General features: G+C 35.1%; 1 protein-coding gene across 1 annotated transcript in view; it reads right to left on the reverse strand.

The window, feature by feature from the left end:
• Window positions 1-16,319, reverse strand: part of LOC124181388 (ankyrin repeat domain-containing protein 17) — a 45,917-nt gene that overhangs the window by 8,781 nt on the left and 20,817 nt on the right. Inside the window, exons 11-21 of the mRNA XM_046567917.1 lie at window positions 16,100-16,319; window positions 12,012-12,143; window positions 7,844-8,051; window positions 7,367-7,753; window positions 5,485-5,835; window positions 5,084-5,275; window positions 4,293-4,658; window positions 4,047-4,201; window positions 2,370-2,545; window positions 1,533-1,665; window positions 704-1,446 (exon numbers count right to left, since the gene is read on the reverse strand). The exon at window positions 16,100-16,319 is cut by the window's right edge and continues 430 nt beyond it. Of these exons, the coding sequence (XP_046423873.1) occupies window positions 704-1,446; window positions 1,533-1,665; window positions 2,370-2,545; window positions 4,047-4,201; window positions 4,293-4,658; window positions 5,084-5,275; window positions 5,485-5,835; window positions 7,367-7,753; window positions 7,844-8,051; window positions 12,012-12,143; window positions 16,100-16,319 (3,063 nt within the window). The remainder of the gene's footprint in view (window positions 1-703; window positions 1,447-1,532; window positions 1,666-2,369; window positions 2,546-4,046; window positions 4,202-4,292; window positions 4,659-5,083; window positions 5,276-5,484; window positions 5,836-7,366; window positions 7,754-7,843; window positions 8,052-12,011; window positions 12,144-16,099) is intronic.

The following is a 16,319-nucleotide window of genomic DNA, read 5'->3' on the forward strand; positions in this document are numbered from 1 at the left end:
TTCGAAATGAATAGGTGGTATTTTTTCAATTCTGTTACAAATGATAATTGTAAAAATTGCAAGCATCCACACTTTCACTATTTTCGATATATGATAGATATACTGTAGCATGGATGAGATCATGCAGTGACTCTTTTCAACCTGTTATATCTGCTTCGACTTTGTTTGAATGGAAAACTAAAATATACGGCCAAATTATTTTTCCCTCAAGTACTGAAAGATGAAATGTACAAAATTGAAGAAACTTTCCAATTAGTACACCACATCTGGTCTTTCGCATGCGCAAAACCAACATAACTTGCGATTCAAGCGCAACTTCGGGTGTTATTTGTAACCCGTTGCATATTGGAAAATTGACTCATGTGTCTATCAGTACAATTCTGACTTGCTGCGGACCATAATTTTTTACGACATCAAGGAACAAGGACCGTATTTACTTAATTTCCACAAGCTGGACTGTTCCAAATATAAATAATCTTAAATTTGATTTCCACGAAAAACTTATAGGATATCTGTGGCTGCTTATTACGTGAATATTTGTGTTAGTTACATTGACCTATACAAGCCTCTACTAAAGTCTCTGCATCATCTGTTACAGCTATTTACAAACGCAACCACACATCTTTGCAAACATAGGGAATAGACGTAGAGTAAATTTACGATAAAAATGTATATTTAAGCTGTGAGAACGGATTTGGCTTACTTGTCAAAGTTACTACTCTGCGACTTTGTTGGCGTGATTGAATTGTGGGGTATATTTGAACTAGGCGCTAGAAGTGCCTTCGGGGATCTGTGAGGCGACAATTCTTTTTCGTTATTGCTTGGGCTACTACTTTTCTTCTTTTTCTTATCCTTCTTCTTCTCTCTAGCTTTGACATCGTTACTGCTACAGCTACCTTGACTATTGGCATCAATACCGCTGTCCCCTTCCTCTTTATCAGGATCTTCGGGACTTCTGTTTACCGGAGAAGGTACATGTTCCATCCTTTCGCAATTATCTCCACCCTCCCTTTCGCTATCCTCACCTCTATCTCCCTCTTCATCTCCTGATTTTTTACTACCATCTTCTTTGTCTTCGTAAATCGTTTCGTTTTTCTTATTCTCTTCATGAAGTTTTCGTTTCTCCTCTTTTTTCTCAAGTTTCTTTTTCTTTTTTCGTTCGCGTCTACGTGCCGCAGCTGCTTTCTTCGACTCCTCTCTCGTTTTCTCCATGTCGAGCTCTTCCAAAAGTATAGTTGCATTTTTATTCGCCTTCGCAGCCTGTGTCTCCTTGGCAGCTCGGATTATTTTTACGCATTCTTGACATTTCTCTAGCAGCTCTTTATCACTGACGGTTGCTATATACCTTGTCATCTCCTGATCACTTGGGAATTGGGTTACATGATTTACCATCCATTTCACCACTTTTATGTGACCTTTGCGAAATGCTGCCATCAAACAAGATACCTAAAATCACATTCACAAGTATCAATTTTAATCAAGAAAGCACGACTGGAGTGCTTGGAAGCACTGTAGTATCTTAGGTGTCTTACCTTTCGGTTATCCTGCGAATCAATGTCTGCACCCGCATGATGAAGTAGATCAACAACATTGAGATGACCTCCATTCGCCGCGAGCCATAAAGGACTGTTACCTTTTTTATTTTTAACTTCCACTTGCGTCCCTCTAAGGACAAAATGATCATTGTTTAATAATTACTTTAACCACATGCTGAGCTGCCTAGTTCGTAACAAAACATGAAATAATTCAACTAATAATAAATAGGAATTTCTACTGGGAATTAGTCATAAAGTGTGATTTATTCCGACACTTCAAGTAATATTTGACTTACGCTTAGCCAAATACGGAACCCTTGGACATGTTTCCCAAAGGCAGTATTGGGCACTGCCTAATTAAATTTGTAATTATATTACGTTCGTGTCCTTCAATTAGGACAAAGTAAAATACAAATCATATTTGTATCTTTATGTAAGACATACTTTATCATATATAAACTTAATTATAGTTAGCACATCAAATCTAAATTAAATTATATGTTTTTCTAAAAAATAAAACAAAAAGAAAACCTATATAATTTATAATTTATTTCGACTTAATTACAAGTTATATTTGTAATTTGCAATTTGTATTTGATTAATTGAAATCGCATCCTCTCCCTCTCAATCGTGCGGTTAGGATAAATATTTAAAACTAAGCAACACTTTTAAAATGTTTCGTCAAACTTTCCTTCACAACATGTATATATATATATATATATATAGATAAGATATATATATATATATATATATATATATTTGTGGAGGTATTAAAATTTAGAGTTGTTTGATGACAAACAATTGTAATCTGTAAAGTCTGATATTTTCACTTACCGAGAGAGTAGTAATTCTACAAATCGGCAGTGACCCTTGTCAGCTGCGATGGTGAGTGCAGTATCTCGAGAAGAGGGTACTGGAGTAGCATTTACATCCGCACCTTTAGTGAGTAGGACTCGCCCTACTTCTACATATCCGCCACTGGCAGCCTCCATCAACGGTGTCAATCCCGTCTAAAAATAATTATGCAATGACTCGTAAACCATACAGATATTGTTGTCAAAATTATTTTTCATCCAGATCAGATCGCATAGTTTATTTTAAGGAAACATCAGATGTACCGTCAGGTCAAAAACAGTATAACCACGAAAACGTCATAAAATACTAATTTTAAAAATGTCACTGGTTTTAGTGATAGAGTTAGGTTCTTTAGCTAACCATGTACCTATTTTCTGGAAAAGCCAGATCATGTCACCCGAAAAACATTAGTGCCCTTTATATTACATAATCCTTAGATCTTTGTCAAGTGCGCTTTGTATTATGTTGAATACAAATATTGTTATTGTTACTATTACCACTATGTTATTGTTCTTGTTATTATTTATCTATTTACTTAAAAGTGCATGTATTTATTTGCAGATAAAGTTTATGTAAACATGAAGAGCTCGACTAGGGCAGATTACAGGCAATAGCAATAGTGTAGTATTTGCGGGTATTTGAAAGAAGTGACTAGAAACCGATTAGAATAAACCTGGTGTCATAGTAAATACTTTGTGATTTATCTGATGCTCTAGTATATCTGAAAAGTGCATGTATTGCATTTGTCAACAGCTGATAAAGATAAGTTTGGGAATGTCTGTATCATTGATTATTATAGGAAGAAAATTGTCAACTAGCTGCGACACGTGATATGAGTAATCAGTTCAGTTGCAGGTGCCACAACTTTCTAAAAATTTTCACTTTGCAGAACTTTTTTAAATTCTATTTTGCTTTATGTCATGGGAATAGACTTTTATAAATATGTAACTGCAGGGCGAAGTTCAATGTTGCTTGATTGTGAACGGCATTGCCTGTTTCCTGCACTCGGTATGCACTGTGCAATATTGGTGTAGATGTAGGAGACTGAAATTTGTTTGCAGTGAGCATTAAACAGAAAACGCTGAGTTATCGGTAATGGACTTGTTGTATGGCACATGTTTATTCAAGCTTGAATGTTACTTGCATATAATGATTAGTGAGTCAATTATAAGAAAGAATAAAACATTCAGGAACGATAATACGTATTCTTTTATTAGGTATGTTCTTTTCTTCCTTAAATTGCCAACAGACTCCAATACGGAGTGAACCTTCCACTAGAAAAGTCTGATGATCATGTGAATACGTAACATCTACTAAAATCTCTCAACGTGATACTACCATCGCCTGTGATGAAAATTTGGAACACTCAAATAGGTAATTTGTTTCAACAACAGTTTCGTTAAGAAAAACGAAATCATCTCAATAGGCAGAAAAAGTTCTACAAAGACTCCTTGAATAGTTCCATCCACGATCAAATTGATATCTCGATTCGTTAACCAAACCGAATTGTTGGCTAAAATCTTTTATTCGCGTCTTGGCCAATCGTCGAAATATCCTATTGGATCGTTCATCATGAATCATCAACTGAATACGTTGGAGCATAGGGTAAAAGTGATAGCATTATTAGTAATTATGCTTGTGCGTATTAAAGATTACCTTTGCTCGATGCTCTACATTGGCTTTACGATCAAGCAGAAGACTGACAACCTCGTGTCTTCCTTGGAAGCAAGCAAGGGTCAATGCAGTATTACGATTCGTCTCAATCTGAGCGTTGATATCACTACCCATATCCAGTAGTAGCTTTACCGCAGCTAAAAATTGGGAAGTCAATCAACATTTTTTACGCTCTTCTACACAACGGCAGTACCAGAAACAGCATCGTGTCAAAAGAAAGTGAATTACCCGTATGTCCATTCATGGCAGCAAGCATTAGGGGGGAAATGCCCAGCTTGGACCCGGTTCGGGAATTAATTTCGGCTCCGTGGCTAAGCAAAAGTTTGATAATATTGACGTAGCCTCCTGAAGCTGCCAGACTAAGCGGCGTGTAGTCCGAGACATTGCGATGCTCTTTGTTGGCAGATCGGTTCAGCAGTAGCTCGACCACCTCGTACCTTCCTCCGCTACACGCCAGAGAAAGGGGAGTATCCTTGGTACGTTCCGATTGAGCCTCTATATCTGCGCCATGGTTCAATAGGATCTCCACTACCTTCTCATGCCCGGCAGTCGCAGCCAATATCAGTGGTGTGAAACCTTTTTTGTCTCTATGTTCTGCAAAAATTGAGACGCTGGTTCAGCAACAATTAATTCCAGAATTTTCCAAAAATAACCAATACTTCTGATTGAATACAATCATTCATATGGAATAATGTTTAGAGACAGACTGTCCGATTGCACAAAAAGATTGATAATCGATGAGTTTGAACTTGATCGTCACAGAATACGTTGTGGCTGCTATGAGTCCTTTCGAGTATTGTTAAGGAGCAACTGAATTCTTGAAGTCTACATCTTGTAGAAATACCAAGGGCCTTTGTAACATTATATGCGTACAATTCAAACTTTTTATTTACGCACAAGACTCAAATAAGGCATAATTTTTAAATTTGATATACTTTGAAAACAACAAAAAAACTTTATTTTCCTGGGTCTATTTATAAGTCACGTTAACAAACCGAGTTGAAGCTGATTGTACTTACCGATATCAGCGCCACGGCTCAAAAGTAATTCAACAAGTTCTTCATGTCCACCAGCACAAGCTAATGTCAGGGCAGTGTCATGATTGCTGTCTGTTTCAGAATCTACATCCATACAAGAGAATGGAGCAGGAGGTACTTGATTCGGTGCGTAACTGCCAACCGTTGGTACACCAGTCGTGTATTGGCCTGCTACTATAAGTACCAAATTGAAGGAAATTTATAAGAATACGTTGGAAAAAATAGTATAGGAATGAATGAGTAAAATATAAGAAACGCATTATGGGTAATATGCAGAAGAATTGAGTTGGACATTTCAAAGGAGAAGAAAGACTGTATTGATACACCACAAGTCAATAAAATCCCTAGCAGAAAGCGATATTATACTTGTATGCAAAACAAACCTGCAGCAGGATCAAGCTGATAGCTTTGTGCAGGGAAATTAGCTCCTTGTTGTTGTACTGGAGGAGTAGCGGTTTGTTGTTGACAAGATTGTTGTTGATTTAGAAGCGGGAATCGACCCTTCTTGCCTTTTCCAGTAATAGCAGTGTTTCCAGTAACAGTGCATGCCTGCTTCTTGTCATTAGCGGTGGTGGCCAATGTTGCAGAAGCAGCTGGTGCCTGAGTTTGTGTTGCTACTTGTACGTGATGAGTGCTACAAGCTGTGGACTGTGTATAGCTGTTCGGAGATTGAGGTAGGCTATCTACTACGGCGCTAGCGACAGTGGCGGGTGGCAATGTTTGCGTAGGAAATGCTATAATCAAAAACATTGCGTGTTTACTAAAACGAATCCACGTATTAATAATATACAGATAAAAAAGAAATCGAAAAAGAAATAATTGTTGAACATTTTTGATGGGAGAAACTCGTGAATGCCATTTCAAAGAGACATAGGGATAACAAAGTTTAGTATACATCGAATCAGGTGGTAGTTTGCTTTCCAATTCGCCAACTTTCTCCCATTTTCGCTGAAGGAAATTCATACTTTATTTCTAATGTTTGAAAAAAAATCAAAATTTTACAATATTTACATGGTTTTCTATTTTTTAGAACAATCAAAAAAACAAAAGAATCAGCGATTTTAACTTGATAAGATACCGTAAATACATTCGGTATCGCTGCAATTCTCTCAGAATTAAATAACAGCTTTCATTTTTTTTTTAGTTGCTTGTGATACAACATTATTCTCTCGCCTTACTAAGTGTCGTGAAACACTTAGCAACGTGCGATACTCTCTATGATTTTTTTTAGTCGTGAAAAACACTGACATTAAGGTTTGAAAATGAAACAATATTTTACTTATAAATTCGAAACTACTAGACTTGGACTTTTCTTGCTAGTTATTTTTCCTGCGAACTAATAAAAAAGAATATTTCCACGCAGAATCAATATTGATGGGGTGACTGTTCATTGAGAAGAAACATGCCGTAACTTTGCAAAATGTTAATAATTTGCATTCTACTAGATTGAGAATTTCAAAAAATGTTTATTTATTTGAAACTTAAATGATTCTTTTTACTTGCAATTATTTGGCATAAAAAGTAAATAAATAATATAAAGCTCTGTTAGATAAACAATAACGACCATGCTCTTTGGTTGGAGGAATAAGATGCTGACACTTCCAATTCTGCCTATTGCTATGTCAGTAATGAATAATACAAAGGAATGGTTTGGACGACCATGGACAGAAGATGATTAATTTTTTTCAACCAAAAACAACGTAAGAATATACATTTTTATTCTATTGGTTTCAAGTGCCTATCTATTGTCCGAGAACGTGCAAATTGTTACTTTGCAAATATTTAAAAAATTAATTACCATGAACGTGTTGTTTAATCAAGTTCCAAATTAAAAATTGCTAAATAAGTAAGAAACCGTGAAATTTGCGTAACGTAATTTATGGAAGGCCCCTTATATTTAAGAACCGTCCAATTTAATTTTCATGGAAAAAAGTCTCGAATTGCCCAATAGTACAGAACAATGAAGTAAAAATACTATGGAATACCTACAAATTTATCATCTTGTGGAGATAGGAAGTAAAAAGATATTCACAGTATAAAATTCTGAGAGAACTTCTAACAGATTTCCGAAATTGCTTACTTTTACCCAATTTTCCTACTTATTACTCGAACCCCATTAAATTCTCTCGATTTGCTTAGAGATCCAAATTTTCCAAAACAATCACCACCCTGAGTTTGCGTTAGAGAATAAAAGTAAAACCCAGAAATAAAGAAATAGCATGGAATCCATAAAATATACAACTGTTATGCACAATTAATGCTTACACAATTGAGACGACTGTAGAAGTAGTTGAGACTGAAAAGCATCACCAGCGATCATTTGCATACCGGCTTGAAGGCCTGCTTGAAAACCGCTCAGTCGATCGTTTAGCATTTGATTTTGTAGGGGCTGCGTACCAGTTAATTGTAATCCTGCTGATATATCTGCTTGGATTTGTACACCTGTGCTTGTTACTTGAAGCGACGGCAGCGTTGGCAAAGAAACCGACGGTCCCGATGGTACGGGGACGGCAAAATATTCTCTGGTAGTATGGGGTGGACTAATAGCTTGTTGCATCATTTGACCAGGTTGGTGTTGCTGCTGTTGTTGCAACTGTTGATGAATCTCTTTGCTAGTCGCTTCAAGCTTCATCTTTTCTTGATCCTCCGCTGCTATTGGTTACAAAAATTAACATTTCATCGCAAAAATGGCAATCATTTGTAACGTAATAATTGAAGATAAGAAATGAGGTGTTCACTCACCATTCGCAACATCATCTAGGCTAAAGGATTCGAATATTTCAGCAACATCGTCAATAGGTATCTGCGTTCCATCTTCCAGCTTCAAAATTTTTTCATCTGTAGCTAACGCTTTGGCCTTTTGTGCAGCAGCGAAAAATGGGCAAGCCCCTTCTCTATGCAACCTGGCCAGTTCAGGATCCATCTGTTCAGGAAGGTTTTGTTGTGGTGCCTGCTCAACAATGATATTTAAAATTGTATCAGTGCAATCGCCACAGCTTGTTAGTTTAATTTTAACGTGACCAAATTATACTTCAATTTACTAAATAGAAAGAAATAGAAAAAAGAAAAAACGAAACTAGAATAAAAGGCCACATAAGCTACTATGACAAATTTTAGTTGCCGTTTATGTGATCTGTTTCGTAATCTTAATACTGTATTAATACTGTATAAAGCATTGTGTTTAATCAGCATCCAAAGTAAAAAAAAAAAAAAACGTTCGTACAAACCGTGAATGTACAATAGCACTGAAAAAATCGTTTTTTTGTCAGTCATTTTCTCGAAGACGAATTGCTGTATTAACCCTTTCAGTCGTAGTGGGTCCGCTACGGTCCCACTTTTTAAAAAATCACCTCAGAGCTCTAGTATTAAACCAAGGCCTCTGAAAATACGTATCTAGGGGTTTTTTGAGTCGCTGATCACGAATATGAGGTCAGATTTTGAAAATTCAAAATGGTGGATCCGCTATAGTCGATCCAATTGGGCAATGTGACAATAAAATCTTTCAATCACGTAAAATCTTACTTTATCAGGAATATTCCTTCAAATATACATTAGAAATAAATATTTCAGTTAATTTGAGATGAAATTTGAGATAATTAAAATCCGTGGTTCCTCATCATTATCATTGATATATGATAATATTGATATATATATATATGTGTGTGCGTGCGTGCGTATAGGGAATAGGGATATTGAAAAAAAAAACAAGTAGAAGAAAAAAACAATTAAAAAAACACAAAAAAAATAAAAAAACACGAAAAATAAAAGAAAAAACACAAAAAACAGAAAAAAGCAACAAAAAAAAACACACAAAGAAAAACAAAAAAAAAAAAAAAGTGGAACTAGATGCTCTCCACGTCCTCGTCGTTAGTTCCGGGTAGGGCTAAGAGAGAGACACGAATATAGACAAAGAAAGATAAGATGGCATTTGCCATCTTGGATTTAGAAATTATGAAGTTATGACTTCAGATTCGTGATCAGCCATTCCAAAATCCCCCAAATGACTAAATTCAGACCAAAATGTTGAGCAGAAAGATATAAGATCTAAAATTTGACGTCCACCATATCGGATCCGCCATTTTGAATTTTGAAAATCGAATGCCAGATTCGTAATCAGCGACCCCGAAAACCTCTGAGTACAAAGTTTTAGAAGAATTAATAAGTATTTGGAATTTCACGTCCGCCATATTGGATCCGCCATTTTGAATTTTGAAAATCTAATGCCGGAATCGTAATCAGCGACCTCGAAAACCCCTGACGACAAAGTTTTAGAAGAATTAACAAGTATTTGGAATTTCACGTCCGCCATATTGGATCCGCCATTTTTAATTTTGAAAATCTAATGCCGGATTCGTAATCAGCGACCCCGAAAACCCCCGAGTACCAATTTTCATCGAAATCGGTGCAGATGAAAAATGCATGACTGAAAGGGTTAAACCAGGGTTTAGGCCATTTAAAAGCGCTTCAAAAATACTAAAAAGTATTTTTTGATTATTCAAAAAAATTAATTTATCAATTCTTCGGATACTTTTTTGGTTCTCCTGGAAAATCATAATGTTGGCGCTTACACCGTTTGGCCGTGCCACCCTTCATTTCTAAAACTAACTTAGACACTCTGATTACCATTAGCTGCCGGAATTAAATTTAATTATGAAATTTGAGAAATTAAAAATCTCATCATGGAATCAAATATTGCTTGGTTTTAATTGACACAGTTTTGTTAGAAATCAAGTGCCAATTGCTAATCAAGTCAAGTTGCAAGTCACAACGACATACACAGACTATTGAGTTAGCTGAAACTATAGAATCGATGGATGAAAATGTTGATAATTATTTCGACTGGTAAGTCAAGCCCTCATACTTATGTTTTATCACTTAGAAGTACGAAATTGATAGATATGGAGAATCTAATCATTCATAAAAAGTTCTGAAATATTCATAGATTAGGACGAATTTCAGATCGAAATCTGTATTGCTGCGTGTAACGAGGTGGTAAGAAAACTGTAATTATTCTTCGTAACTAGATAATATCATACTTTTAAAGGTTCTAGAAGTTTCTCTGCAAACATAAATGACATTAAGTGCATAGGAATACATTGCATTTCAATTTGAAAACTGCGTATTTTTGTCATCCATATAAAAAATGACTAGTCAGTTATGCTGATTCCTTTTTTCAACATGACATGGCGGTAAAAAATTATACTGCAAAAATTAATATACAACCGCATTTGTACACTTCAAAATGCATTAAGAAAAGAAAAAAAAAAATATATATATATATATATATATTACAATAAGATTTAACTCGGTTTTTGACCACTCAGCAATTACAAAATTCCAAGATCGTGTTGTGTCCATAAATGCCAGACCATATCAGTTTTAATACTTGTTTTAAACAGTTTTAAAACAGTAATTTGTATAATGTTGCAAAGCATTTACAAGGTTTTACATCGGTAAAAAACTTAAAATAAATAAACAATTTTACCACGTATGTAATGTCAATTTGTATTGAAAAAAAAAACATTCCAATTGTAATTCATTTGAATGAAATTGTGGGTACTGATTTTCATTGGGCGCATAGTTGACTTGACACTTTTTTCTAAAACCTTCGACTTTTCACTACCTTACATTAATCTTAAGCATGAATGGGACGCATCCCCTCTGAAGAAAAAGTTATGAAAAAAAAAAAGAAAAAAAAAAATATCCATTCAACAAATCTGCAACAGTGATATTTGTACCAACAATGGCAATGAAACAACACGAATGGAATAACTTCTCTACTGTGTAGTAAAAATGATGTGGAGAAAATTTAAATTACACAATCCAAGATATCTGCAATTGAAGAAAAGATTTTATAACCAGAACATTCATAATGCTCTCATGCTCTGGTTTTTTTTTTTTTTTGAACTGAATCGAATGCTCTTAGGCTTACTTTGTTCACCATCGATATGCCCGATGATCGTGTACAAAAAATTTTTACAAACTATCAATTCCAGAATGGATAGAAATACGATCATACATTTGAAAGATAGAATTTGAAAATACATTTGAGCGTTGTAACTATACTTATCTAAACTTATTTTATAATTATATTGACTAAATCTCACTGTAACGCGAGATTTCTTGAATGTTTTTCAGACAATTTAAAAGGACCTAATCAACGAAAAAAAGAGCCCAAAACATTAGAGCCAGATCGAAAACACCAGTCTGAGCATTTTCAACGTTCTATTTATAAAACCTTGTATTATTGGTATCTTAGCAACTTGTGTTATTCAAATTTGTTCGGTAGCATTTCCATTGCATGGTAGGGATGGTGTTTCTACCATCATTGGCACAAATACAATCTGTGTCACAAGAGTGAGGGCAGTGTTACTCCTATAAAAAAAGTAATAGATCATTTCAGTCAATTTTTAGAAATTATATTCTTTGTAGGAGTAACGCTGTTTACACTATTATGCCACAATCTGTAAAACTGCTGAAAATTTTCCCAAAATTTTGATTCAAACTATGTCAATCATTCATTCTCCGGATATTTCAATTATTTTATCAACAGGTATCAGCATAATGTGTAAAAATGACTAGTTTGTGAACGTCGTACTTATACAAAAATCATATTTTGCGCAGCAATTTCAGTTTTTGAATCCTGTTGCATGGATTTCGACAAAACGTTAAAATAAATAATGCTCATACAGACAAACTCGTAGCTTCTAAGTGTATTCCAGGATTTTTTTAAAGCAACTCTTACTCACTTAGACCCAATATGCTACATAATTGTTTTTTAGAACGACAATATAATCTGAGGAAATGAAAAATCGTTGTTAGATAGGTCAACCGCGATATAGCATACAGGCAAGCAACAGGGCTAAAAGGGTGAGGAAAAGGGTTACACTCTAACACGAGTATAATATACCTGGCTGTGAAGATTGTGGGTGTGAGTAGGGTGGAGGTGAGCCATCAGCTGAGTGGGCATCGCTATGCTGCCTCCACAGCCACCCTCAACACCCCCGATACCACCCTGTTGTTGCTGTGGTTGTTGCTGAACCTACATAGAGATCAAGAAAACTCTCATATGCAGATCCCTCCGTAAAGAATGTCTCAATAACTATAGTCTAAAAGTAATATTGGTTTTGTTCTCTATGTGCGAATACGAATATAAATGCCACTTGTGACAAAACGTGATCATTTTGATCGGATAGATAAGCGAGGCCGTAGGCAAGATTGCTGAAAGAATAATGGGTCCTGCTGCCTGAATCGAAAGTTCGAAAAAGAGAAGGAACCGATTATAAACTCTCCAGCAGTGTTATTTGTACGAATGATAGTGTACACGAACAAAAGAACATCCCTACTATGTAATAAGAATGATTCTGACCGAATTCGAATAACACAAGCTATCCACAATTTGAGTAAAGATTTTATAATTAGAATGTCTAGTTAGAATCGGATGCTTTTAAATTGTGTGAAAAATATTCAAGATAACTTACGTTATAGTGTAGTTATAATATATAAATGTAACTTTTGATTAATATTCTTGCATTGTACTTATGCAAATTATCTATTTTTAAGAACACCGGAGACATAGGAGAACTATTTGTACGTTTCTTTCCAAGCCTCCTCCAGAAATTTATATGGTGAATGTAACTTTTGAGCTTGAAAACATTGGAATCGGATAAAATAACACCAGAGTGTAATCAGCGTGATTATAATACCTGTTCTTGAATGGTTGATATTTTAGCTTGCATTAATAGAATTTGCTCAAATTCATTTCTATCACATAGCCTGGATGTTACGTTATTTTCGTTTACTAGCATTAGTGAAAATATCATTGTTGGAAATTATTCGTAAATTGATTTTCTAGTCTTTTAACTTTTAATCTAGACAATGAGGTTTGTTCATCCTCAAACGAATATCGGTTGCAGCCGCAGGCAAAGCTTGGACTGGCAGAGAATCAGCACGAGCTGTCCTGCCTGATGTCAGCCGAATACTAGACTCGTGATCTAAAAAGATACAATGATGCTATTTGTCAGAAATCCACCGATGGTGGAACCACCAATGCAAAGTGTCTGCACTATTCATCGCTACAGAAAAACCTTTAAAGCTGATAACTGAGTCTTCCACAGGCCAAAATGACTTGTTCGGGAGTGCTTTCCCTATCAATACCTGCAGATTCTAAATGATTTTTAAAGAGGCAAGAAGAGACAAAGAGAAATTGCCTGGCCGAAATGTGATTGCACTCGGGCATATTATTCGACTCTTGTAAATGAAGGTGGCCCCACGTTTACATCCTTCAACAAATCGATTACCTCCCTATTTTTACATGTATTCTATACATATTGCTACCATATGGAGATTTTTTTATTTTCCAATGTATAAAAATTATGGTAAAATAAATGAAACAGTAGATAATACCGCACATATTTTACAACTGTGCGTTTAGGTTAAGAAAAAGCTAGACAGAAGCAAGGGCAGAGAAAAATCAGCTTTAAATAACTCCAGAAGTGGATGAAATTATAATATATGATTTTTGCATGGCTTGAATACATTAATATTACATTTGTGAAAAATTGCGGTATTTTTAAGAGCGTAACTTCAACAGGGCGGCAAAAAATCAACTAAGAGTTATCGCTGTCGTGTTTTTATGAAGTCTAAATGATATCCATAAAAACTTCTGCAACCATCAATAAGACACTATGAATCATTTTATCTATAATATTTATCCTAATCTGTTCTCGGTTTATGAATTTTCACAATAATAACAAGAGGGAGTCATTCGATTTTTTTGAGGAAAAAATTTTGCCAAGCAATCAATAATCGTAAGTCCTACATCCTAGATAATTCCTTTTGTTCAACTTGAGCTTAAAACTATAAATCATTCGATTGTATTTGAATTTTTGCGTGACAAATCGGCTGATACCCCAAAAGTTCTAATAATAGTAAATTGGAAATGTGTTTTCATTTTGGTCCAACTTAACACAAACAATTACTTGAATACGCATTACATAAAATATAATTTCTGGAAATTTATCTACTCGTAAGAGGCTTGTGTACAACCTAGTGAAAGCTTCCTCTTTGGATTGTCGAAAAATATAGCAAAATCTTGCGAATTTTGTTGCTAAATATACTGGCAGGGTCATTTATTCAACGTCATGAATACAACTGACACAGTTGTTCTTTTCATTTTTGGGGAAAACAGAAATTAAAAAAAAAAGCAGCTGATCGCTTTTAAGTATACTTAAAAATTGGAATGAACAATGAATGTAAATACCTAAAAACTCTTAACTTTGTTATCTCCAGTGATATAGGGTAATGAATCCAAATTTACTGCGCTGTTTTGTAATAACTATTTAAGTTGCCAAATAAAAGAGTGTAAATAAGTTGGTACAGTAGAAGCTCGATTATTTAAACGACTGTCATTTGCACCCTTCCTAATCCAAACTGTGACTGTATCTACACGAAAGTTAGCCTGAATGTTTGACATATATAAATGTACCGTTGGAATTAAATATGGAAGAAAATCCATTCAAAACTTTGTCCTAGAATAAACGATATTTTGGTTTAAATTTGGAAGTCAAACACATTATGCGTCTAAAAATAACATACAAATCTGTGTACCAATGTATTAAGTTGCAGGCACTTTTTATTATGTGACAACGCTTAACTTGACATTACTGCCTTTTCTCAGATCTATCGCTAATTCAAACTATAACTGATCCCAATTGATTTTGGATAATCAAGGTTGTACTGTAACGGATGAAACCAGCTGCACTGCTGACCCATCAACCTTGCAGTACTAGCCCTTTGCACGAATGTAGATCAAAAGCAACATCTTTATCATGAGTCTATAATACCCAAGAATGAAGAAAATTTCTTATGATTTTTTATTATAAAATAAGCAGCAAGACTGATTTGTGCCTAAAATTTGTATTGCCAGTTGCATTTATTTGATAATAATATATGAAGCAGACCACTTCTACTCGAACAAGGAGTTTGGACCCTCGCACTCTCAGCTTTACTCCCCGATTTATCATGATATTCTACCCGTTGAGAAAAAGTTTTGTCAGTGATTATAGATTCTTTTTCAACTTCCATTTCGAAACTACCGATACTTTTCCTTTTGGTAGTTACGTTTCTTAAACAATCGCATTTTAAAACTCGAGGGTAATGGTGCAAATATATATGGGGCGTTCTGGACCACGTAGACTTGGCCATAACCCTTGACATCTTTAATTTTACTCTCCTCTAAGCACATCGTTGGGGCGTTACAAATGAAAACAGTTTACAAGGTTTCAGATTTTGAAAGAAATATAGTTTTTTAGCATTTGCTTGATTAGCGCAATTGTCGTTAGCTGTAATAAATTGTAATGAATTTTACACAGTAAGTTTACAGTCCTTTGTGAAAAAACAAAAAGTTTGACCCTAGAGTAAAATTACGATGGTAAGGATCATAGCCAAGTTGAGATGGTCTGAAATGGCGGGTATACGCAGACATTATTGCATTTCGTTCGAAATAAGTGATACAATTTTCAAAAATTTTGCGTGATGTCTAACCAAAGGTTTACATTTATAAACCAGAAAAAAAATTTGGTTTAGTACAGCTTCCCATTCTAATGAAATGCTGGGACTTTACACAGATCTTTGTCATATTTACTTAAAATCGATTTAGGGAGGGAACCTGGCGACATTCAAAAATACCCCAAATAATCCAAATTAATACCACCCTCGTTTACATACTTAATAATAATAATAATAATAAAAGGCAATAGTGTACGTATGTATCGTCCAATTGTTGCAAGTTAGATTCAAGGATCAAGATAATTAGACGATCTAAAATTTTTTCTAATCAAATAGGTTTCGGTTCATTTACTTCCAATTAGTGTGTGCAATTCTTTCAGTCGTAAGTGACCGTGAAATACATTTTCATTTTCATCATCAGAATATGGAATACTTCCTTGGGTTATTCCTAACACGCAATGAATATATGAATGATTAAAAGCTACGCACCTGAACTTGGTCGAGCTGTAGTTGAAGCTGTTGATTGAGTTGCTGGAGTTGATGGACCTGGTGCACTTGATAGGTATGCTGGCGCTGCTTCTGCTGATACTGCTGCTGAAGACCAGCCATTAGGGTAACGTGCTGCTGCTGTAGCTTACCACCTGTCGTGCCAGACGCAGCTTTACGAACGTTTTTACCTTCCTTCTTAGATGCAGGTTTGGCTTTAGGG

This window comes from Neodiprion fabricii, chromosome 4 (assembly GCF_021155785.1).
Source record: "Neodiprion fabricii isolate iyNeoFabr1 chromosome 4, iyNeoFabr1.1, whole genome shotgun sequence".
Taxonomy (NCBI): domain Eukaryota; kingdom Metazoa; phylum Arthropoda; class Insecta; order Hymenoptera; family Diprionidae; genus Neodiprion; species Neodiprion fabricii.